Source organism: Acinonyx jubatus, chromosome B3 (assembly GCF_027475565.1).
Source record: "Acinonyx jubatus isolate Ajub_Pintada_27869175 chromosome B3, VMU_Ajub_asm_v1.0, whole genome shotgun sequence".
NCBI classification, from domain to species: Eukaryota; Metazoa; Chordata; class Mammalia; order Carnivora; family Felidae; genus Acinonyx; species Acinonyx jubatus.
The window spans coordinates 66,991,774-67,015,492 of NC_069386.1; the positions used below are offsets into that span (position 1 = coordinate 66,991,774).

General features: G+C 41.1%; 1 protein-coding gene and 1 pseudogene across 5 annotated transcripts in view; one reads left to right on the plus strand and one right to left on the minus strand.

Annotated features, from left to right (window-relative positions):
- Positions 1-23,719, minus strand: part of FMN1 (formin 1) — a 428,640-nt gene that overhangs the window by 24,827 nt on the left and 380,094 nt on the right. For all 5 annotated transcript variants that reach the window (XM_053224212.1, XM_053224213.1, XM_027066879.2 and 2 more), the window contains 2 exons: positions 20,484-20,535; positions 13,892-14,041 (listed from right to left, as the gene is read on the minus strand). In XM_053224212.1, the coding sequence (XP_053080187.1) occupies positions 13,892-14,041; positions 20,484-20,535 (202 nt within the window). The remainder of the gene's footprint in view (positions 1-13,891; positions 14,042-20,483; positions 20,536-23,719) is intronic.
- Positions 17,654-18,632, plus strand: LOC106969888 (securin-like; annotated as a pseudogene).

Consider the following 23,719-nt stretch of genomic DNA (forward strand, 5'->3'; position numbering starts at 1 on the left):
TTTCATCACGGTTCTTTTTTTTTTTTTTTTTTTTTATAGTCTTGCTTGGAATTTTGCTTGATCTTCCTGATTTCAGTTCTATTCTACTCTCCAATTTCTACTTGCTTTCTTTGCTTTTAATAAACCCAGAACAAAAATGAAATGGATCCATCTGATTCCATCCTACCTAACATTCCTCTAAGCTTACTTCTGTGACTGTAATTAATGTTTTTTGTTTTGTTCTGTTTTGGTCAACTGCTTTTTCCCTTTCCCTTTCTTTCTCATTTCAAATAACTGAATTATAACAAGATTGTCAACCAAACAACTTTTGAATAATAAGTACGAGTCTAGGATACACACACACACACTTCTCAAAAATCTATAAACATTAAAAATTCACTACACACACACACACACACACACACACACACACACACAATGGAATATTACTTGGTGATCAAAAAGAAATGAAATCTTGACATTTGCAACAACATGGATAGAACTAGAATGTATTATGTTAAGTGAAATAAGTCAGTCAGAGAAAGATAAATATCATGATTTCACTCAAAGGTGGAATTTAAGATACCAAACAGATGAATATAGGGGAGGGGAAGGGAAGGAAAAATAAGATAAAAACAGAGAGAAAGGCAAACCACAAGAGACTCTTAAATACAGAGAAGAAACGGAGGGTTGCTGGGGAGGTGTTGGGTGGGTGGATGGGTTAAATCAGTGATGGGCATTAAGGAGGGCACTTGTTGGGATGAGAATTATACACAAGTGATGAATTGCTAAATTCTACTCCTGAAATCAATACTACACTATTTGTTAACTAACTTGGATTTAATTAAAATTAAAAAAAAAATGAGTAAATGGTCTGGAAAATCAAAACTATGGAGATTGCTAGGGGTTGGGCGGGGGTGGGGGGGGGGAAGGATGAAAAGACCACAGAGGATTTTTAGGGCAGTCAAAATATCTGTATAATATTATTATGATGGATCTATGTCATTATATATTTATCCAAACCCTTAGAAAGTACACCAACAGTGATCCCTAAGGTAAACAATGGGCTTTGGGTGATTATAATGTGTCTGTATAGGTTCATCAGTCATAACAAATGGACTCTGGTGAAGAGTGCTGATAATGGGGGTGGCTATGCCTGGGTAGGGACCAAGGGTATATGGAAAATCTCCATACCTCCCTCTCTCAATTTTGCTGTAAATCTAAAACTGCGCTCAAAATACAAAGTCTTTTTAAAAATGAAAACAAAAGGGTAAGTGGTCCCCACAAAATATCATCCTGTTTTAAACATCTATTGGTGGATATTTATTAGAAGTTCTCTTAAATGACAGTGACCAATTCATTTCAGAAAGTGGAAAATATATAATCTAGTGATATTACCAGGGTTAGATTTGTTAATAGTCACTCTCTTTTGTAATGTAGATAATAGGACCAAGGGAGTGACTTCAGGAATACGGAAGGAGTTTTTGCCTGTAGTGCCACTAGCTTCAAAGAGGAATCTCTGTTACCCATCCAGTACTGTGTGACCTAAAACAACAGTCACTGCCTGACCCAGACTAAGCATACACCTTCACTGAAGATATTCAAAGTCAATGGTGTCAGAAACACTGGTGGATAGCGGCAAAGAAAAGGGAGGCATTGCAGGGAACACAGTTCTTGAAAGTCATGTTTGGTAAAAGCATGAAATCTGACCAGCTGTAATGTGAACCTGTTTAAGGAAGACTTTAATATCACTCATCACTAAAGAGAGAAGGTCAAAAGAGTCCAGAGAGGGAACAAGGCAGGCTCTGTGCACCAATCAAAACAGAAATGGTCCTGTAAGTCAGCATGGCATAGGGAATACTCAAGGTCCCTAAAAAGCAGGATTATAAAAGCTGAAGGTACAAACCACTATGTCACTAGACTTATCTGAAAATGTAAGGCCATGTGAACCAGAATCTTTCTAACAAGTATGAGAACTCCATGGAAGGACATGATCAACAAAGGAAAAGGAGAAAAACATGCCTTTGTCAATGGCCTAGTTAGTTTCCACCTAGGGCCCTCTGAATGGTGGATAAAGTTCTTGTTGGACAGAGAAGGGAGGTGTTGGCACCTACTGAAGATCACAATTGTAAAATACATAACTTGCCAGTCTGGCTACCCAGTGTGGGTTGGCTTTATCAATCATTGTTAGGAACAGCTTCTTCTATAAGCAAATGATTATATTTTTATGGTCTCCCTTTAAGAGAACAAGTCAGGGAAAGCGCATAAGAAGCTACAAACATGAAATGCCAACTGGATATTCATTCACTCCTGTGCCATGATCTCCATGCAGCCTTGAACAAAGCAGTGTCAGGCCAAGGAACAAAGAACTGCACAGTCTTTGTGGAGATGTGAAAGTGGTTTCATTGCTTCAGAAAGCTCAATACCACATGATTTCTGGAACTTTGGATGGAGAAGGTTGAGGGAAACATCTTGTTATTTTCCTCATTAGGATTACTTGCATCATAGACAGCATTAACGTCACAGGGGTGGTTTTTAATGTTGTGCTTTTAGAAGGACATAGCTATGCCAGGCTAGCCTTCCAGTCAGTGCCCAATAGACTAGGCATTAGAAGTCAGGCTCTGTGCATTCTGTGGAATTTGTGCAGGTCTTTTGATATTCTGATATTCCTCAAGTCTCTAAAAGGTACTGTCCTCATGCTGTTTCTCAACAACCAGGGTTAAGGGGGCTAATGTCCAGCTTTGGTTCTAAATAAGTAAGTACAATCATGGAGACCAGCCAGGGGCTGAGGGAACCTCCCTCATTTCTATCCACTTTGACGATACTAACTCACTAGGTATTATTGAATTCTTGGTAGAACTATCACAGACGATAATATTTATGAAAGTCAATGAAATAAGTAGTCACTCTTCACTCTTGAAGTAAAACACAAACAATGCAAAGACCAAACTCATTAACTCCTCAACATAAAGGGAAATTTCTTCCTCACTGCAGCAGCTGATGAGCAGCTAGTATATGTGGAATGTTTCCAAAGGGTAAGAAAATAAAACTCAGAGAAGAGAAGCATAGTCAGTATGAAATAATGGGTAACCCTAAAATCATTTATCTCAGGCAGGCCGAAAGGGCTATATACTTGGACAGACACACACTTTTCTAAGCTCATTCTCTCTTTTGGAGTCTGACCATTGACTTGACTACCCCTCCACCCCAGGCTCCCCAGATCAGTCTCCTAGCAGCCATGGTAAGACAAGACCAGCAGGAAAGTAATAACAGGTCTTTGACTTAAAAGATTTAGTTCCTTACACACCGGAATCTAATCTTAAAGTTATTCTAGGATAAAAGAGCCCATCACTTCTTCCTAAGCTTGACAATTTTCCCTACCTCATTCCCAAGATATTTTTCTATTTACAATGAAGGAAGTCCTCTCAGAGATGGAATTTCACCAGCTACACAATCAGCCACTTCATAGTGTTTGTGGGCTATCACTTGTAGTACCCAAACAGACTTTGACTTCAAATGATTAATTGCAGAACAAAGGCTGCTTCCGTTTCCAGAGCTTCTCCCCCAGGCCACAGGGGAGTGGAAGTGGAGGGGTCCCTGGACTTGCCCTGGAATGCACAAGCAGTTAAAGCCAATCACTCTGCACTTGGTAGACGAAGCACCCCAAGCCGCCTGGCAATGTAGGTGCAGAGTGAGAGGTAACAGCACTGTGTTTCCTCGTTCAGGGAGGGGCATCTGGGAGACAGCTTGCAAACCAAAGCTGGCCCTGCGTAATAAATCTGCAACTTTAATTGCAACACACGGTTAGTCTTTGGAAGACCTTTCCAATCCTGATAATGAAGACATGCATGTGCTTGTAGACACCCCCCCCCCCCACTTTTGGTTTTGGAACCTATACCACCTACCAAGACTCACCAAAAACTAGAACTGATCAGAGCCTGTTTGCACAGAGGACTGAAATAAAAAGGGGGAGGAAGCAGGGGAGATTGTGTGGAGCAGCTAGCCTTTCTGGCGCCCCTCAAATCGTGCTATCCAGGCAGACCCCTATTTCATCTATTCTATGCCCAAGGCAAGAGCTGTCAGGAGTCCCACAGATAAGCAATTTAGATATATTCTAGCTGAATGAAGGAGACTTACTGTGGGTTTCCATTGCTGTCTGCCAAACCAAGGAAATAGAGTGTGGACAGATGCTCTCTAAGGTCCTTATTTGAGCTCCAAAAAGGTTGGAGGCTTGGCACAACCATGAATCCCAAGGATCTTCACTTCCTTGTTTTTTCTAGTTGTTTTTTTTTTTTTTAAGATAAATTGAAAGTAATACAGTCAAGAACAGAGAAGGTGATTGTTTTACCCCATTAACTAATCTTTCTTGTTCAGAACATGTCTATCCTCTTTAAGAAAGCTATTCAGATTTTAGATGCTAGGGCAAAAGCAACCCACATGGGGTATACTGGGGGAATTCTATTACAAAAACCCAAATAAATAAGACATCTCATCTATCAATAGCAGACAGCAAATTCTCTAATCAATTGCAACATGGCAAAGAAAGCACAGAGATCTTTTATTTGTTGAACAAATATTAATTGAGCAGCTACTATGTATAAGGAAATACATAAGGTGCTAGAGAGAAAACAAAGAAGTATATGCTGTTGTCCTTATCTTCTAGGGCTTACTATTTACTTACGGGAGAAAATGTCTATAACTGAAAGAATGAAAAAGAAATCACTAATGCCAAAATTGAAGGGGCAGTTACCCTCTAGAGGTTTGGAGGAAAATGCTTACAGAGATTGGGGAAAACTTCAGGAAAGAGGCAACATGTGATCAGTAGATTAAATCCTTCCAGAACAGGGTGTCATAACTTGTACAGCACTTAAGACATAATAGGTATTTTTAAAAGCATGTGTTTTTGCAACTACGTGGATGGAACTGGAGGGTATTATGCTAAATGACATTAGTCAGAGAAAGAGAAAAATCATACGACTTCACTCATATGAGGACTTTCAGAGACAAAACAGAAGAACATAAGGGAAGGGAAACAAAAATAACATAAAAACAGGGAGGGAGACAAAACAGAAGAGACTCATAAATATGGAGAACAAACTGAGGGTTACTGGAGGGGTTGTGGGAGGGGGGATGGGCTAAATGGGTAAGGGGCATTAAGGAATCTACTCCTGAAATCATTGTTTCACTATATGCTAACTAATTTGGATGTAAATTTTAAAAAATAAAAAAAATAAAAGACTTAAGTTCATTCAAAAGCCCATACACAAATGTTTATAACAGCTTTGTTTATAATAGTCAAAACCTGGATACAACCCAGTTTTCCTTTAGTGGATGAATGGTTAAAAAACCGTGGCATACCCACATCGTGGAATACTACTCAGCAATATAAAAGGAATAAACTATTGATATATACAACCATCTAGATGAATCCCCAGAGAATCATGCTGAGGGAAAATAGAAATATCAAAAGGTTACATCCCGTATGATTCCATTTATATGATTTTTGAAATAAGATTTAGAAATGGAGAAAAGATTAGTGGTTGCCAGACTAGAGTATAGTGAGGGTGGGAAGGAACTGGGCATGGCTATGGAGGGTAATATGAGGGATCCTAGTGATGGAAACAGCAGAGAAAGGAACATCGTTCTTAGGTGCATAAATGTCAGCATCTTGCTTATGATCTTTGATCATAATTTGGTAAGATGTTATCTTTGAGAGGGAATTGGATAAACAGTACATGGGATAGGTCTATATTACTTTTTACCCTGAATGTAAGCTAACAATTGTTGCAAAATAAAATGTTTCATTAAAAACAAAAAATAAAAATAAAAAAATAAAAGTACGTGTTTAAATCAGGCTGATTACATGCTACAAATCTGTATTATGGGAATGCAAAATGCACATACATGAGAGACATGTGGACTGAGTACTAAGAAAAGGAAACACAGAAAAGATGGCACTTGGGCTAGCCCCAGAAATCATGCTGTGTGATTCCTCCAAAATGGGCACTGAACCTCCCAAGTCCAGGCCTTTGCCATGTGATTCCCAGAATGTCCTTACCCTTTCCTCCCTAAGCAGCTTAATTTCATCTGTTCTGTCAATGCCCTTTCCTATCTACAATCATGGGATATCAGGGTTGGAATATACCTTCATGATCACCTAAACTTGGTGATCCTCAACTTGTTCCTAAACTTGGCTGAACGTAGTAAAAATGAATGTAGAACATAGTAAGGGAACAGACCCTCTCTCTCCCACTTCCAAAGCTCACCTGAGATATTTAAGCAAGGGATGGGTGAAGCCAAGGCATTAATTGAGGCAACCACAAAATGTGCTCCTGCTCTGCCCTCTCTGTGGGGAGCTTCCTAAAACTGCAGATTCCTGGGCTCCACCCCTCACACTGGGACTCTGATGCAATAGATCGATTCACTTTTTTTTTTACGAAGCTCTCCAGGTGATTTGAAAGACCATCAGATTTAGGAGCAGCTGATCTCCAATATTCTCCCACTGGCTTCTGAATTCTGTCTACAGTTTTCTGCTCGTTGTGGTCCTGTTTATAGCTACGTATCTTCCTAAAGTCCTCCCGACCTCCACGTTTCTTTGGGATCATTTCTTCCCCCAAACTCTTAAGTCACACCAAATCTTCAATGTCCACTAACTATCATGTTGCACTATGCTGTGAAGTCCCTTCTATGTCAAAAAACAATTATTAGGCTCTGTGCTGGAGAATGCACCATAGAATATATACAAGGAATGGGTTCATGTCCTAGAAGTGGGAAAAGACACATAAACTACTCAAATAACAAGCTGGGATGAATTAAGTCCTAAAGGATGTTCAAAACAAAACAAAACAAAACAAAACAAAACAAAACAAAACAAAACAAAACGTGGTCAGAGACCAGAGGAAGAGGTAGTTCTTCTACTTAAGGACATGTCAGAAAATTTCTAGAGAAGCTGGTTTTGGAGGTAGCCCTTAATAAATGACTACATTTTGACCAGCAAGAAACAACCCAGGACAATACAATGTAAAGAAATTACCTAATGAGAACACAAGGCAAGAGTGCAGGTGTGAGAAACAATGAGTCATCGTGGTAGGTACACGTGAGATGAGGCTAGAGGAAATGAGGTTGGAAAGTGAGTTAAGGGCAAGTTGTTGGAGGCCCACGCTCTAATTCAGGAGAGAATATGGAATACTTGAAAGAGCTCTAGTGTCAAATAAGACTTCTATGTTTTATCCTCATTCTGTTGCTTACTAGTGACACTGTGACGCTGGCAGTTCATTTACTCTCTTCTGTGCTTCTGTATGAACTAGCAATACACCTTTTTCCCAGGGCTGTTGTAAGGACACAATGAGTTAATGAATATATATGCCATCTGCGGCCAATTCTCTTCCCTTTGACGTAACTGAAAACCACAGAACACATTTAAAGAAATAGATGTAATCTAACTTCTGTTTTAGAAAGAGAACTAGATACAATATTAAGGGACATTAGAGAGGAAACAGAAAACCTATATGTAGACAGAACAGAAGGATGTTACAATAACCCAGGTGAGAGATGAGGTCCTGAAGAGAGCAGTACTACTGTGAAAACAAGCTATAAAGAAGAATAACCATTGAGGAGGTAAAACCAAGAAGTGAGCAATAGGTAGGAAAATGAATCTTGTGGAATTAAGGATGATTCCAGCTTTCAGCCTGCCTTTGGCTGCTAGGAAGAGGATACTGATGCAGATGACAGATTGGGTGGCCGAGAAGGGCCAGTCTCAGGTGACATGGGGTACGTTCCAATGGGGTCTTACTGAATTACAGACGGAGGTTGGGCATGCTGTGGTAATGTTTAGTGTGCAGTAGGAGATGTGGGTCTAAGACTTGGAACCAAGACTTTGGTTGTGGGAAGGAAGACCTGGGAGGGGTTTGAGAAAGAGTTGGTAGGGGAAGCTACGAAAATAGTTGGGACTAGCTAGGGAGGAGGTATACAGCAGAAAAGAGGAACACTGACATGTGGACCTTGGGAAAGGTTCACTCTTTTCTTAAAAAACTTTTTTTTTTAATCTTTATTCTTGAGAGAGAGACAGGGTGTGAGCAGGGGAGGGGCAGAGAGAGAGGGAGACAGAATTGGAAGCAGGCTCTAGGCTCTGAGCTGTCAGCACAGAGCCCGACACGGGGCTCAAACCCACGAACAGCGAGATCATGACCTGAGCTGAAGTCGGACGCTCAACCGACTGAGCCACCCAGGCGCCCCAGGAAAGGTTCACTCTTAGGCAACAGAAGAAAAGGAGGAGCTAACGAAGAGATGGAGGACGAGTGATCACGTTCACAGATTTTTATGCAAAAGTAAAATAAATTTTTCTTGTTTAAGCAGTAGTTATTTTGGCCTTTGCTATGGCAGCTGAGGCTTTATCCTTACTGATGCAGGAAGGAGTGTGTGCCAACGAAAAAGACAAAAATGAACATAAACTCTTCTTGTGAGAAGCTAGAAGGGAAAGGAAAGTGATGGAATGACAGTTTCCAGAGGGCAAAGGGTCAAAAGAGATGTTCTAGGTTTTTCTCAAAGCAGTAATCCTGAACTTGTTACCATTTTCAAGCCTACCATCTCCTCTCCTTAGTCATGGAATATTCTGCAGAAGTAGCTTTAAATTTATTGCTTGGGAAATCAGCAGGCTTTATTCTTTGTGATTATAATTCTGTTCATAAGTCAGCTCTTTGGGACACTTACTGTTTATTTGTCTTCAAATGTGATTTAGAAAAATTCAAAGTTTTGCTAATTAACTAGGGGGTGATTATTTGTATTATTAAAGGAGTCCTTCAAAATACGAAACTTCTTAGCAGTTAATGTACACAAATCATTTGACCATACAACACAGGACTAGGGAAGAGAAAGTTAACTTGTTCGAAGTCACTGTAATGACCATGGCACTGTAATGACATGACTGTAAAATGCTTGTCAGTGAGAAAGCAGAATTCAATGAATAAAAATTTTAGTTTATGGAATTTTTTCTACGAATAACTTTATCATAGAGAGGAATTTCTGCAATGTCTACACTGTGATCAATGGCTCCTTTGTGGGCTGAGTGATGGCCTGTTTCTAACTCCTGGTCCTAAAGTGACCTGAGCAGGGGGCAGCTGTGAGGACAGCTTTCAGGATAACCCCACAACAGCTCTGAACTCTCTGCTGTCAAAGGTATGGCAATTGTGTAATTAGCAACAATAGCTGCAAGTAATATACTTAAAACAGAAACTCTGTTGGTATTTAGCGGAACTAACCATCCATTCCCCCACAGTGTAAATTATAGCTGTATGTGTAATGAAATTTCTTATTTGCATTTTTCATAAAATTCACCAAACTCCTTATTCACTCATTACTTACTGATTATGGTTTTGTTTTGTTTTGTTTTGTTTTGTTTTTTAAATGGCACTTTTAAAGTCTGCTTTGGCTCAGGGTGAATTATTTGCCAAGATTTTATATTCCTGGAGTCATGAATCCTCTGAGACTTCTTTACCTTTTGCAAATTCATAGCTTATTTTGTGGGTGGTAGTAGTTTGTAGCCTCTATGTGCGCATGTGTGGGCATGTGTGGGGAGTAGTCTTAGGATATCTTAAGTAGTGAAACATTTCATAAGAAGAGGTCCTATATGGGGCTCCTGGGTGGCTCAGTTGGTTAAGCGTCTGACTTCGACTCAGGTCATGATCTCACAGCTCATGAGTTTGAGCCCCGCGTCGGGCTCTGTGCTGACAGCTCAGAGCCTGGGGCCTGCTTCGGATTCTGTGTCTCCCTCTCTGCCCCTCCCCTGCTCATGCTCTGTCTCTGACTCAAAAATAAATAGAAAGATTAAAAAAAAAGAAGAAAGCGTCCTATATACCAGAATAATTAAATGGAAAAAAAAAAGCAGAAAATGAGTAAAGCATAGTCAATAAAAGCAAAAAAAATTAGGTTACCTCCTTGTAATTATTTATATGCTTGGATAATCTGTTGATTTAATAGGTGGCAGAATTGTGTGTTCCAAAAATTCATTGCATGTTTGGATAGCAAGAGGCACAAATATAAAAGTACATGAAAAGGTAAGATGAGACAAAGCTGCCTCTGAGGGTAAAAAATCTTGATGAACTTTAATAAATCATTAAATGCAATGTTAGGTACACATGAGCAGAGGAAAACATTTTTGTGTGCACACTTAAAAAAGGTTGTCTCTAAGACCAATATTACTACTGAGGGGAAGTACTCCGGGCAGGAGGCAAGTTGGCTAAAGACGTTTACCAACCGAGAAGGCAATGAAAATTCTCCCTGCTGCACCCCGCCCCCTCCCCCAAATCTCTCCCAAGTTCACAGCCAGACCTTGGCTGGAAATGTCTTCTAATACAGTCTCTAATGAGCTGAAGAGCAAAGGTGGGAGGTATTATCTCAGAAATGAAACACACTGTTTCTCAGAGTAGTAGAAAACTATTTTCTGGATTTATAGAGATTTCTAGCTAGAAGAGATCACAGTGAACATTTAATTCCTGCTTCATTACAATACATGTATCTAACACATGTGACCATTGTGTGTGCCCCCAGGCAATAAGTGACTGGCCCAAGATTACATAGCAAATTACCAGCATAAAAATGTTGATTTTCAAGTCTCTATCTAGAGGTCTTTTTTGCACTACTGAGCAGTGCCTATCAACAGAAGGGGTAAGAGAGGGTCCTGGTACTTTCCACTGCAGCGGTAAGTTCCATCCAGTATTTGGGACAGCATGAGGACGGGTGGGCCACAGACCAAAGGTCTAGGGAGTGAGGCATTCTGGATTTGTGCCTAAACACAGAAGTTGCTCTTTTGCCTAATATTGGCTTAAATGCGAAGGACAATTTAGTGACATTAATATGCCATCACATAGGAGCTTGCTTTTCTACTGATAGAGTTAATCTGCAGGTAAATCACATCACTGGTGAAATACTACGTCTCCTCTACTCAAACACAGACTTATGTCCTGACACCAACTTAAAGCTATGGTTTAGCATTCACTCACAAGGCACAAAAACACTGGATGTTTTTATATTGTCATTTGTGTGTTTAGAGATTATTCTGGGTTTTATGAGGGGCAGTTGTCACCCTGTTATGAAGCTGTATCCATCTCAATCTTGCATCAAGCTCATGTGTATTGATGGAAACCATGCTAAGCAGCACAAGAAGTAAACACTCTATCACCACAGATTGACTACCAATAAGCTGAAGTTCTCAACACTTCCACTTCATTTGGAAGTGCATTTATACCTTTGAAAATACTCCTACTTCCCCTTTATTTTTCCTAATGATTTTTGGGATTTTAATTGGCCTTCAAATATAATTAAAAATCCAATAGGCAAAGGACACCTGGGTAGCTCAGTCGATTAAACATCCGACTTCGGCTCAGGTCTTGATTTCGTGTTTGTGGGTTTGAGCCCCACATCAGGCTCTGTGCGGACAGCTCAAGAGCCTGGAACTTGCTTCAGATTCTGTGTCTCCCTCTCTCTCTGGCCCTCCTCTGCTCACACTCTTTCTCTCAAAAATAAACATTAAAAATAAAAATCCAATAGGCAAAATTTCTTTTGATGGAGTCCCACACTATAGTTTTTTTTTTCCTAATAATTCCAAGCTATCAGGATTTCATTTGGTTTTGAATTTCATTTTCATGTTATATTACTGTATCCTGACATTTAGTGTTGTTGGGACTTCTTGGCAAAGACTAATAAAAAATAATATTGAGCATGATTCAATGGGTGTCAAAACAATCATATTGTTTCTCATGTAATTATAATAGAAGAATTCAAGTTAATTTGGTTATTTTAGCTCAATGAATATGTGATTCCAACAGCTTAGCAGATAGAGGACAATCAAAAAAAAATCCTCACATCACAAAGAAACCCTGGATATTAATCAGTTTGTTTAACCGGATGAACAGTCATATACATAATGCGCTAGCATTTCCTAACAAATAGATTTCTGTAAACAAACCACTTCCAAAAATATTTTATCAGCTGTCATTAGCTTCAGAGATGTTTTTCGAGGTTGGCAACCTTGGTGATCCATCTCACAAAAGCTCGGCTGGAATGAAGAGACCCCTGAAATTGCTAAATGAGGAGACCTGAGAAGGGTCCTGTGAAGTCATGACCCTTTCAAGGGGTTGGTTTACAGAGTGTGAAGTAGGCAATTCACCAGCTGCACCCAGGAAGCCGTGCTGGAAATGCTGGTGGCTAGGAGAAAGGGACACTTTGAAGGATGGCTGGAGACCACTTCCCCTTCAGACTCACAATTAGTTTGCTCTAACTTCTATGATAGGGAAAGTCTCCTTAATTTGGACTATAGTTCAATATCTCAACCCAAGATTATTAAGATAAAAAGCAATTAATTACCCTATCTGGTTTTGGGGGGGCATTTTTTTTTAGGGCTCCAACCATAAGGGCAAATTTACTAAGGATTACGCTTAAAATCTGTGATGGAAGGATCTTAAGCAAAGTGTGTCTATTCAGAACCCACCTCTGGAATGTCTGGCTTTCAGGTGTGGGTGTGGAGAGCTGATGGCCAGCTGATGCCCTGTTAGAAGGATAGGAGCTCAGCTCACACAACAAAACTTGTTCCACAGCAGCTTATTAGCTGAAAAGGCTAAATAAGCAACTGCCGGGTGAGAGCAAGAAGTTGGGTGCCGAGATTTTTAGGGTTCTTTTTCTCCACATTATTATTCATTATCTACTTTCTTAAGAACGTCACAACAATTGCTTTGCATCAGTTTATCTACACAATGGATATATTCATTGTAATTCCCGTGTTTTCAAAGAAGTAATGGTGGAGACATACGCTGATAAACATTTTTAAAGGTCTTTGACTTTTTCAGGAAAAAAGTAGGCTTTTGAAGAAATTCCTTGAGAAAATATTTTTGACTGTGTCAAAAATCTCTAAACCTTGATCCCTTTAAAAATAGCTTTTAAAGGTGAAAAATATTAGTGTAGTGTGTGTGTGTGTGTGTGTGTGTGTGTGTGTGTGTGTGTATCATGCATACGCCTTGTCTTTGATTACAAAGAACAAAATTATGGAACTTCAGGTCTCAATGTTTAGTGAGATAAGGATGCTAGAATTACATAAACCATTTCCCTTAATTTGTAGAACTTTTCTGTCTCCTACTCCACTTTGAAGGACACTCTCATACATCTGTTCTGCAGTAGTATAAGCAAGACCTTTTTGAAGTTTAAATGCATGACACCCTTTGTAGAACAGTGGCAACCTGATCAAAACAGCGATCAAGCAGAAATGCTTTTTTTTTTTTCTCCTGATAAACAGGGCCAAATTTAGTCTCTTTCTAGGCAGAACGAACACACACTCTCTCTTTCTCCCTATATTCAGAGGCGATGCTTTTCTTCTACCCCCCACTAATAAAATCAGGAGGCTGCAACGAGTTTGAGCGGCAAGCAGTTTGATGTCCTCAGCAGGATACGAGGAGTCAGAAGTGGCGCTGTAAATCCAGAGTGGGGCTTCGACACTGTGTTAAGTGTGGCCCGAGTCTCAGAGATTTCCTTTTGATGCAAGTTCAGTATATTAATGGGAAAAGCATTCACTTTTATTTGTCTGTACTGTCTGCGACAGCAAGGCTGCCTCATTTAGCCTGGGCCAACGTGAAAATACACAGAGAAGCAATCTGTTGCAAATTAGCACAGCCCCCCTTTCATTTACTAGCTAGTAATTGGAAGGGGTTAAGAAAGTGTAACTTATCAGATCATGGGAGCATATCTGCTTGTGTGGACAGCATGCCTCCCCCGGATTTCCCCCATGAGCCCCCAGGCAACAATCTTTCCTCAATCTTGATCTGAAAGAAAATACTGATGTGTGTGAAATGTGCACACTTGGGGAGGTTTGAGACCGCAGTTTCCTAAACTCCTGAGGGGGGTATTGATGACTCCATTAGAACCTTACCTTTCTTTAGATATGGTTTTGCTCTCCCGCTTCCAAATGGTTTTGAAGTCACTGCAGAACTCATACCACACCATAAACACATAGTTGGGTGTGATCTCCTTCTCACCGGACTTTGGCTTCATCCCAAAGTATCCTACTGTTGTTTCAAAACTGCAACAGGTAGGGGGCAGAAACAGAGGATGAGAAAGTGTCAAAACCATCAGGGCAAGGACGCTGGGGGCATTTCCCACATATTCATTCTCTAAGACAGAAGCCCAGCCTCATAGTGACTGTGGCTTACCCCAAGCCTCAGAAAGTCTATTTGTTCAAACTGATTTTCCATGAAATCCAACCTGATACACCTGGCCACATCTTCTGTGTATGAAAACGAGGATGTAGAATTCCAGGGTCTTCATCTCAATTCCACATCATTTACCAGCTCCTCGCTTTATGTTTAATGATCATATGGATTATAAAGGTGACATATTGATTCTGTAGCATTAGCACTGGTTAGATAGCCCACCGGGAATAATCTGTTGAGTGTTTCATGGAAAATCAAGAGACTATTCTATCCTTATTCTGGCATCTTCTGGCTTCGTAATTTTGGGTCAATCACTCAGCATCAGACTCTCAGTTTTGTCAAGGGTAAAATAAGACTTAAAATAGATGATCTCTGAGAGGATTACATAATAAAACTTGATAGGATATAAGAATGCAAACCACCCATGTATAAAAAGAGATAAAACTGAAGGCACAGCAGGGTTTGGATGAAAAACCATCTTTGACCTTAAAAATATGATCTCTAATCCCGTCAGAAAAGGATCGAGGTTTTCCAAAGTAGATTCTCAGGTATCCCTACGAATCTCCTGACCTACCCCACGGAGGCTCATTGCACAGCAGACAGCCGGGGCCTCCCAAGCAGCCCTTCTTGGAGGCGCTAGCTTTGTAGCAATTTATAGCTCTGCACTTGGTCCCCCACTCCCAGCCCCCACCCACCCAAAGCCTCACAAGCTCATTTGCCATGAGCAAGAACACTTAAATAAATGGTCCCCTTTTCTAGGGTGTTGGAAACTAATCAAAGCAGGAATGGCTGGCCAGGTTTACTACTCAGTGCTCTATCATCTGTTCAGACACAGCGTTGTTGTTTTTTTTTGTTTTTTTTTTTTGTGGCCATCCTGAACACTGAGCTTCTAATGGAGCTCTATTCAGCGGCAATTGTAAAACCCTGAAGCCCCGTCACTATTACAGAGAATACTTTCATCTCGTTCTCAGTTATTGGGCAATATGTATCTCATAAGATTTTATCACATTTCACAGATGAACTGTTAATTGATTCCATGGCTATGATTAGGTGAGACCCAAGCTGGAGCTGCAGCTCCGAGTCCCATAAATTCTTTGTGCTTCTGTAAAGAATAAATCTGTTTTTAATGCAAATTAAAACTACTGGCCAGGGAATTTTGGCTCCCAGTTATTAAAAGACTGGAAGTGCATAAGTGGAGAAAGGCAATAACTGTGGTAATTTCTTAAGGGACTCTCCTATAATTCCAAACATACATATTTTGGAGCAAAACCAGTAAGGCAAGAAAGTAGCAATGTCCGCTTTCACACCAGACATGACTCCTAACTCTGTGGCAGTCACAATACTGATAAAACCAAATGCATGCTCTATGGCATATGCTTTTATTTCATTCAAAATGAAAATTATATTGACTGTGGAGAGTTACATAACCCACAGGGACAGGCCATGCGTTTCTTATAGAGCCATGGGACTTTAGAATTGGAAGAGACTTATAGGTCAACTTGTCCGATGTTCTCATTCTAGAGATGAGAAAACCGAGACCTGGAAAGATTGAATGACTTCATTCATTGGCAGAGTGGGGCCTACCATTTGGGTCTCTTGATTCCCAATGAAATGCTTTTTCCACTCTACCCTTCTGTTGTTCATGTTCGTTGACACAGGCATTTAAAAAATAAAAATAGCTTTCTTTTTCCTGTTACCACTTTATTTATTAAAAAAAGTTTTTTTTTAATGTTTATTCATTTTTTTGAGACACAGAAACAGAGCATGAGAGGGAGAGGGGCAGAGAGAGAGAAGGAGACGCAGAATCTGAAACAGGCTCTACTCTGAGCTGTCAGCACAGAGCCTGATGCGGGGCTCAATCTCACAAATCGCGAGATCGTGACCTGAGCCGAAGTCGGACGCTTAACCCGACTGAGCCACCCAGGCGTCCCTCCTGTTACCACTTTAAACACAGTTGCCCCCGATATTTACTCTCCAGGAGAGCACACTGTCATTTTTTTTTTCTCTTCCTCATGGTCACCTTCTATGCAGGAACATATTTATTTGTGCATTAACAGAGAAGAGAAAGTCTTCAGAGAAGCAAATTCTCTTCCTATCTTCCAGCAGGATATAGTGAAGAGTACAGAAACTCCAGTCCTTGTGCTTCATGGATCGCCCCAGCACCCCTGGCTTTATCTGGAGTCTAGATCGTGAGACCAAGATATTGCAAATACTTGTGCAGTTTCAGAGAGGGCCAGCGTTGCCTGTCGAGTTATGACAGAGCTTCAGAAAAGCCTGTTATGGTCTTGGGAGCCTCACTTTTTCCAACCTAAACTGGAGCTAACCATGTACCCTCACCGCCTCTCACCCTGGGGATTTGTGAGGCTTTGTTTGCTAACCCTCAAAGGGGATGAAAACTAAAGGAAATACTGACTTACAGCATTTCCACCCCACTGTGTATTTCAGAAACTAAGAAAGCAAGTGAACTTCTTCCAAGGAACCAAAGCAAACAAAGTCCCAGGGGATGGCCTGGATTTGGCACTCTGCAACTTTGACAGAGATGAAGTTGCTCTGAGGCTGTACCTTACTGGACTTCAGTGTTATCCATTTGTTCAAGGGAAAGCTAAAGGTTAGCTTATAAACCTACAACTATGTTATAAGGTCTAGGTCATTGTCCTTCTGAAAACTGTTTCTATTTAGCAACTAGGGGAATTTTCTCCAGTGGACAAAGGGGCAATCATGCTTTCTGAAATTTCTATCTGTCAGCAGATAACTCTAAAATAGCTTTCAATTTTTAAAACACCGATTTCTAATCATATGTTATGTTTTATAAAACTTTTTTTACCTCACCCTGTTCCCTCTTTTTCTCTCTGCTATGATCCCTTATCTGAGGTCTATCTTTTTAATTCGACTAAATATTTTTAGAGTGCAGACAACGATTGTATCGAAGGGCCCATAGCAAAGTGAACTGTTTTATGATGCCAGAGCGGAACACATCCACTTATTGTTTTCCATGCGTGCCTTTAGAAACTGCTTAGGAAAAGCAAATATTCCTTAGCCTCAGAGTAAATTGTTTCTCTTGAGGATAAGACATAAGAATTTACTAAATCTCACACGAATATTGCAACACTGACCACCAACCTCCTTAAACAGTGCGACCAAACAACTGTGGTTTCTACATTAAAGATGGGATCTAACATATTTCATGTATGACATGAAAGCTACGCTACCTTCACCACAAAGTCACGGAAAACGCTGACAACCAGAATTTATGACCCCCCTCAGCATAGCTAATGCACAGCAGCAGCTTCGGCCCCTCTAAGGTGGGCCCCCTTTTCCTTCAAGCAAGAATCTTGAAGAAATATTAGAAATTTGACATCCACCCCGGAAACCAAATTTCTGTTTGGCCTGACACCAATGTGCCCTTGTTGACAGTCTCTTCTGAATATGCGGACTATTTTCTGTAACACAGACATTCGTCTTACACACAGAGGAAGGGAAGACTTAATACAGGGAAGAGGCCAACCAAGAGGCACAAAAATCTAGGGAACCGCTGCAGGCTGAGTCTTGGAAGAGTCTGGCTGTTGGCTCTTACGTGAGTGAACCGAGAGGTCCTGATCCAGAATGGCTACCCTGATCTTTGTTGATAAGGAAAATGGAGACCCAGGCACCTGTGTGGCTCCCAAGGATGGGCAGAAGCTGCAGTCTAGGCCTCCAGTCAAAACTTTAAATTTTTTTTTAATGTTTATTTATTTTTGACAGAGAGAGAGACAGAGAGAGAGAGAGAGAGAGAGAGAGTGTGCATGAGCATGAGAGAGGCAGAGAGAGAGGGAGACAGAATCCAAAGCAGGCTCTAGGCTCTGAGCTGTCAGCACAGAGCCCAACGCGGGCTCGAACTCAGACCGCAAGATCATGACCTGAGCCGAAGTTGGACACTCAACGGACTGAGCCTCCCAGGCACCCCTCCAGTCAAAACTTTAGATGGGAGATCTCAGGTTTCAACACCAGGTGTAGGCAAAATGTCTGGTGCTCATGCAGCCTTACCTAAAGCTACCAAAAAGGCTTTGAGAACTGTCAAGAGAGCTACGGAAAATTCAGTAAAGAACGATGGACCTCTCAAACAGAAGCAGCCACACTTCTCTGCCAAAAAGGTTAACTGAGAAGACTGTCAAAGCAAAAAACACTGTTCCAGCCTTGGATGACACCTATCCTGAAATAGAAAAATTCTTTCCCTTCAATCCTTTAGATTTTGAGAGTTTTGACCTGCCTGAAGAGCACCAGATTGCATACCTCCTCTTGAATGGAGTGCCTCTCATGATCCTTGATGAGGAGAGGGAACTTGAAAAGCTGTTACACCTGGGCCCCCCCTTCACCTCTAAAGATGCCCTCTCAACCATGGGAGTCTAATCTGTTGCAGTCTCAAGCGTTCTGTCGACCCTGGATATTGAATTGCCACCTGTTTGCTATGACTTAGATATTTAAATTTCTTAGCACTTAATAGTTTGTCTGTTTTGTATTAATAAAGCAATTCTTTAATTAAAAAAAAAGAGGCACAAAAATCTAAAGACATAATCATGCGATTATTCTGGTTTTCACAGATGATCATGCTTGGATGATAACTGTGACTCAAGAACATGTCTGCACTTAGAAAAATTTAGGATTTGCCTTAATTTCACTTTCATCTGTAGTTTAATTTTTTTTTTAATTTTTTGTTTATTTATTCTTGAGAGAGAGAGTGCAAGAGAGAGAGAGCATAAGCAGGTGGGCAGAGCGAGAGAGGGACACAGAATCTGAAGCAGGCTCCAGGCTCTGAGTTGTTAGCACAGAGCCCAATGTGGGGCTTGAACTCACGAGCCATGAGATCATGACCTGAGCCGAAGTCAGACGCTTAACCGACTGAGTCACCCAGGCTCCCCCATCTGTATTTTAATTTTACTGGCAATTGAAGGTAGAACAAGATGTTGGTGCTCGTCAAAGCAGAGCAGACAGACCGTCTGTAGGATTTCAGAACTCTTGAAAATTGTGGCTAGACAAGAGGAAATAGTTCATTTCTAGAGTTTGTATATTTGCATTTAATGCACTGCTCTCCTCACACATTTATAAAGTTGGTCTTCCTTATAGGCTGTTTCCTAACCTACCCCTCATTTAATTTTCTAGTCCTTTTAGAACTGGCACCAGCAAAATGTATGTCAATTCTCTCTGCTGAATATGAGAATGCTTCAGTATGTTCCCACTCACCCTTTTAAGAGGGAGGCATACCCAAGCTGACTAACCTGGTCAAATGACAAAAACTCCGATCGAGAACCAGAGCCAATGCTTATTGGGTGAACTGGATGGTTCCATTCTGCTATTAAGAGAGAGAAGTGCAAAGAAGAGGCCTTCAGTGGGCAAGGGGTTGAACAGAAGACCTCGGAGATCTCTTCCAATTTCTGGGGCACTTTTCATATGTACAGGTCAGTCCCTCCTCCCCACTTGCCCCTTGTTTCCAGTATCGCCTCAGATCTGAGGAAAGACATAAGCCTCTTAGGTGTTTGGTTTAGTTTAGTTGTAATGCTATGAAGGATCACACTGTTCCTAACTTCCATAAAGTGGTTCAGGAGCAGAGAAATAAAGGAGAGGCAGACAGTGTCATGACGTGTATGACACATGTCAACCAATCACTTCTGAACGGTTCTGTGCTCTTTGAGGAGAAATATTCCCAAGTCCTGTCATAGTGCTTTCCCTCCAGCTCCTGACAGAATCTTATTGCTCATGGATGCATAGCCTCAACAAATGGGGCCAAAAGAACGGCCAGTCAGACATTATGCTAAGTAAAATAAGCATACCATAAAATGAAAAATACTGTATTGATTTCGTTTATATGAGGTATCTAGAGTGGTCAAAGTCTCAGAGACAGGAAGTAGAATAACAGGAATAACAGAATAACAGGAGCTGGGGTGGGGGAGGAGAGTGCGCAGTTATGGTTTGATGGGTACAGAGTTCCATATGGAGATAGTAAGTTCTGGAGATAGATGAGTGATGGTCACACAGCAGTAAGAATGCACTTCATAATAACAATGATAAAAAGGAACAGCTAGGGGTGCCTGGGTGGCTCAGTTGGTTAAGTGTCCAACTCTTGATCTCGACACAGGTCATTATCTCACAGTTTTGTTCATGAGTTTGAATCCCGCCTGGGGCTCTGTGCTGAGTGCGGAGCCTGCTTGTGATTCTCTCTCTCCCTCTCTCCTTGCCCCTCCCCTGCTTGTGTTCTCTCAAAATCAATAAGTAAACTTAAAAAAAAAAAATGGAACAGCTAGCCACAGAAAGGACTAAGGCCAAGTTAGAGCCACTTACCTTTTCTGTGCATTCTCCAAATGACTTTCTTCCATTTTATGCTCTTTTTTGGCTGCAAGAAAGAAATAATTATTATTAAAACAGCACTTTCTTCCATCATATCTTTTGTGTAATCTTTTCTTTTTAATGTTTGTTTATTTTTGAGAGAGAGAAGAGAGAGGAAGGAAGGAAGGAAGGAAGGAAGGAAGGAAGGAAGGAAGGAAGGGAGAAAGAAAGAAAGAAAGAAAGAAAGAAAGAAAGAAAGAAAGAAAGAAAGAAAGAAAGAAAGAAAGAAAGAGTATGAGAGGGGGAGGGGCAGAGAGAGACACAGAATCTGAAGCAGGCTCCAGGCTCTGAGCTCTCAGCACAGAGCAGGATGCAGGGCTCAAACTCATGAACTGTGAGATCATGACCTGAGACCTGAGCCAAAGTCAGACACTCAGCCAACTGAGCCACCCAGGCATCCCATGTTTTGCATAATCTTCTAACTTTAATTACCACGTTATCAAAATAATTCTGAATTCAGGGGTTGGCGGCCCATACCACATGTCCTGGAGATAGCTCCCAATTGGCTATATCTCCCACCCCCACTTTCTTGAGAACAACTATAGCCAATGGTGGCCATATAATTTACTATTCTCACTAGGACACGTCTGAGACTGAAAGAAGGTGATAACTAATAATTACACCTTGATGAAAACATAAATTGCAACAATCCTGGCCAGATTAGTACATGTAGTCACCCCAGCTACAGCTGGCCTCTTTGTGAGCTTTGCCATGTATTTGGCACTCTCCCCACCCCTCCCCAAACATCAGAAACCCTGTACCATTTACAGTACTTCTGCTCAGGTCCAGATAAAATCACCGGAACCTTTGCATGCATTGTCTCTATACCCAGGGACTCCTTTGGCAGTCTGTGGAAGCCTACGGTCTCCTTTCTCAGAATACTGATTTTAAATGTCTTGAAAAAACTACTTAAGACTACTAAGGAAACCCATCATACTGAGATACAACCCTGAATTTAGAGATTAGGAATTTATGGTGTTCTGTGAAACTATTTATTCAGGAGGCTTCATTTTTGGGTAGTGCTTTTATAGATCTTTCTCTAATCAGAAAAATAACACTGTTATATATGATAATAGCACTCTTTCACTTTAAAAATGTCTAGAAGGGGGTCCTGGGAGGCTCTGTCGGTTAAGTATCTGACTCTTGATTTCAGCTCAGGTCATGATCCCAGGGTCATGGGATCGAGCCCCACATTGGGCTCTGTGCTGATAGCATGGAGCCTGCTTGGGATTCTTTCTCTCCCTCTCTCTCTGCCCCTCCTCCACGCACACTCTGTTTCTAAATAAATAAATAAATAAATAAATAAGCAAGCAAGCAAGCAAGCAAGCAAGCAAGCAAACAAGCAAGCTTAAAAATGTCTAGAAAAATAGGCAAGTCGTAATCCATAAAAGCCCTAAGGTTCCTTTCATTGAAGACTACAATGGTGTGGGAGGGAGGGGAAAGTGGGTGATGGGCATTGAGGAGGGCACCTGTTGGGATGAGCACTGGGTGTTGTATGGAAACCAATTTGACAATAAATTTCATATAAACAAACAAACAAACAAACAAACAGACTATAATGGTGTAAAGTGAATAGGAAAGAAAATCCATCATATCTATTAGGGCCTATGTCATGATACTTCAAGGTAAAAGGTATTAAAGGATTTTAAAATGCCACTATTTAATTAAGCCTAACTCTGCTATGTACTACCTGTGTCACTGTGGTCAAGTTACTCAGGACCAACTGCATAGTTATTAACTCATCTGTCCTATAAGAATAGCCCCAGTGACTACCCTCACACAGCTGTTCTAAAGATAAATGAGATAATACACATCGAAGGCTTAGCACATAAAATACGATCAACAAATGACATGACAGATATTACTAGTATGTCATCATCAACATCATTGATATTAAAACGCAAATTTTATTAAGTTACTCCTCTGCTCAAAACCTTTCAAAGGCTTGTCGTCACCCTTGACATAACCTCTAATATCTTCATGACGTCCCATTCAGCCCTGCAGGTCAGCTCCCTGGCTCCTCTGGGACACCACCTCCTCTTTGCCAAGTTCATTCCTTTCCACGCCCGCTGGCCAGCTTGTCGATGCCTGAGTGCACTGAGCATGCGCACTGGGGGTGTCTGCACTTGCCACACCTCTCTGGGACACCTTGCCTACAGTCTCTGCCTGACTGGCTTCCTTACAGTATTCAGGTCTCAGCTCAGGTATCACCCTCTCTGACTTGACTAAATAAAAGATCACCCCTTGTGGCACATCCCTGTCCCCTCCCCCAACTCTCTCTGCCACCGCACACTACCCCTTTTCTGCCCAGCCTCTATCTACCTGGTAGACTATTCATTGTCTCATTCATTTATGGTAAGACAACTGAATGTAAGCTCCAGGAAAGAAGCAACTTCATCTGGCTTGTCTTCTGCTGAGCCTTAAACATGGGAAGAGTGCCTATATATTCAATAAATTATTTTACTTGACAAATGCACTTATTGGATAAACATTGCTTAAAAAGAAAGAGGCTAGGTTTCCTAAGCGTAAAACTTGATATTTAGAATACAAACACAGGCTTAGAGAAGAATGTCAGGCTGAAGTTATTTACTATTATCTCAACGTCCAGGAAATGTCAATTAACAAAACTTCCTAAGTGCTGTGGCCAACCGCGTGAGGCAGAACTCAGGATTGTTAAAGTCCAGCTCTGCCACTTGAGTGTCTGGGACAAGTCACACGTTTCAGCTTCCATCTCTGTAAAATGAAGATGGTAACTCCTCCCTGCACCTACATATGAAGGCTACGTGAAAAGGGGACAAGGCTTGCTTGAATCAGAACCTCCGCAGCCAGACCTCTGATGGCTCCATGTCATGTTGAGACCACTGGGGGTTCAAGCTTCCAGTGGGATGGCTGTTTTGACAAAGTTAAATGCTGCTGGAGCATAGGGGAAAGAGCTTGGGCTCTGCAGCAGGTGGGCCCAGGTTGGCTGTGCTCTGTCACGTATTAACCGAAAGACCTTGGGGAAGTCACTTAACTCCTCTGAGCCTTACCCATAAAACTGGAATGGTAAGATCTCCCTTGCAAGGTGGTTGTGACCTTTGGAGGTACTGAACGTGAGGGATCAACACACATGAGACACTCAACAACGCAGCCATTTATTATCTGACTGGTGAGAAGCAAATGCCAGTAGTCATTATTCCAGCTGTCTGCCT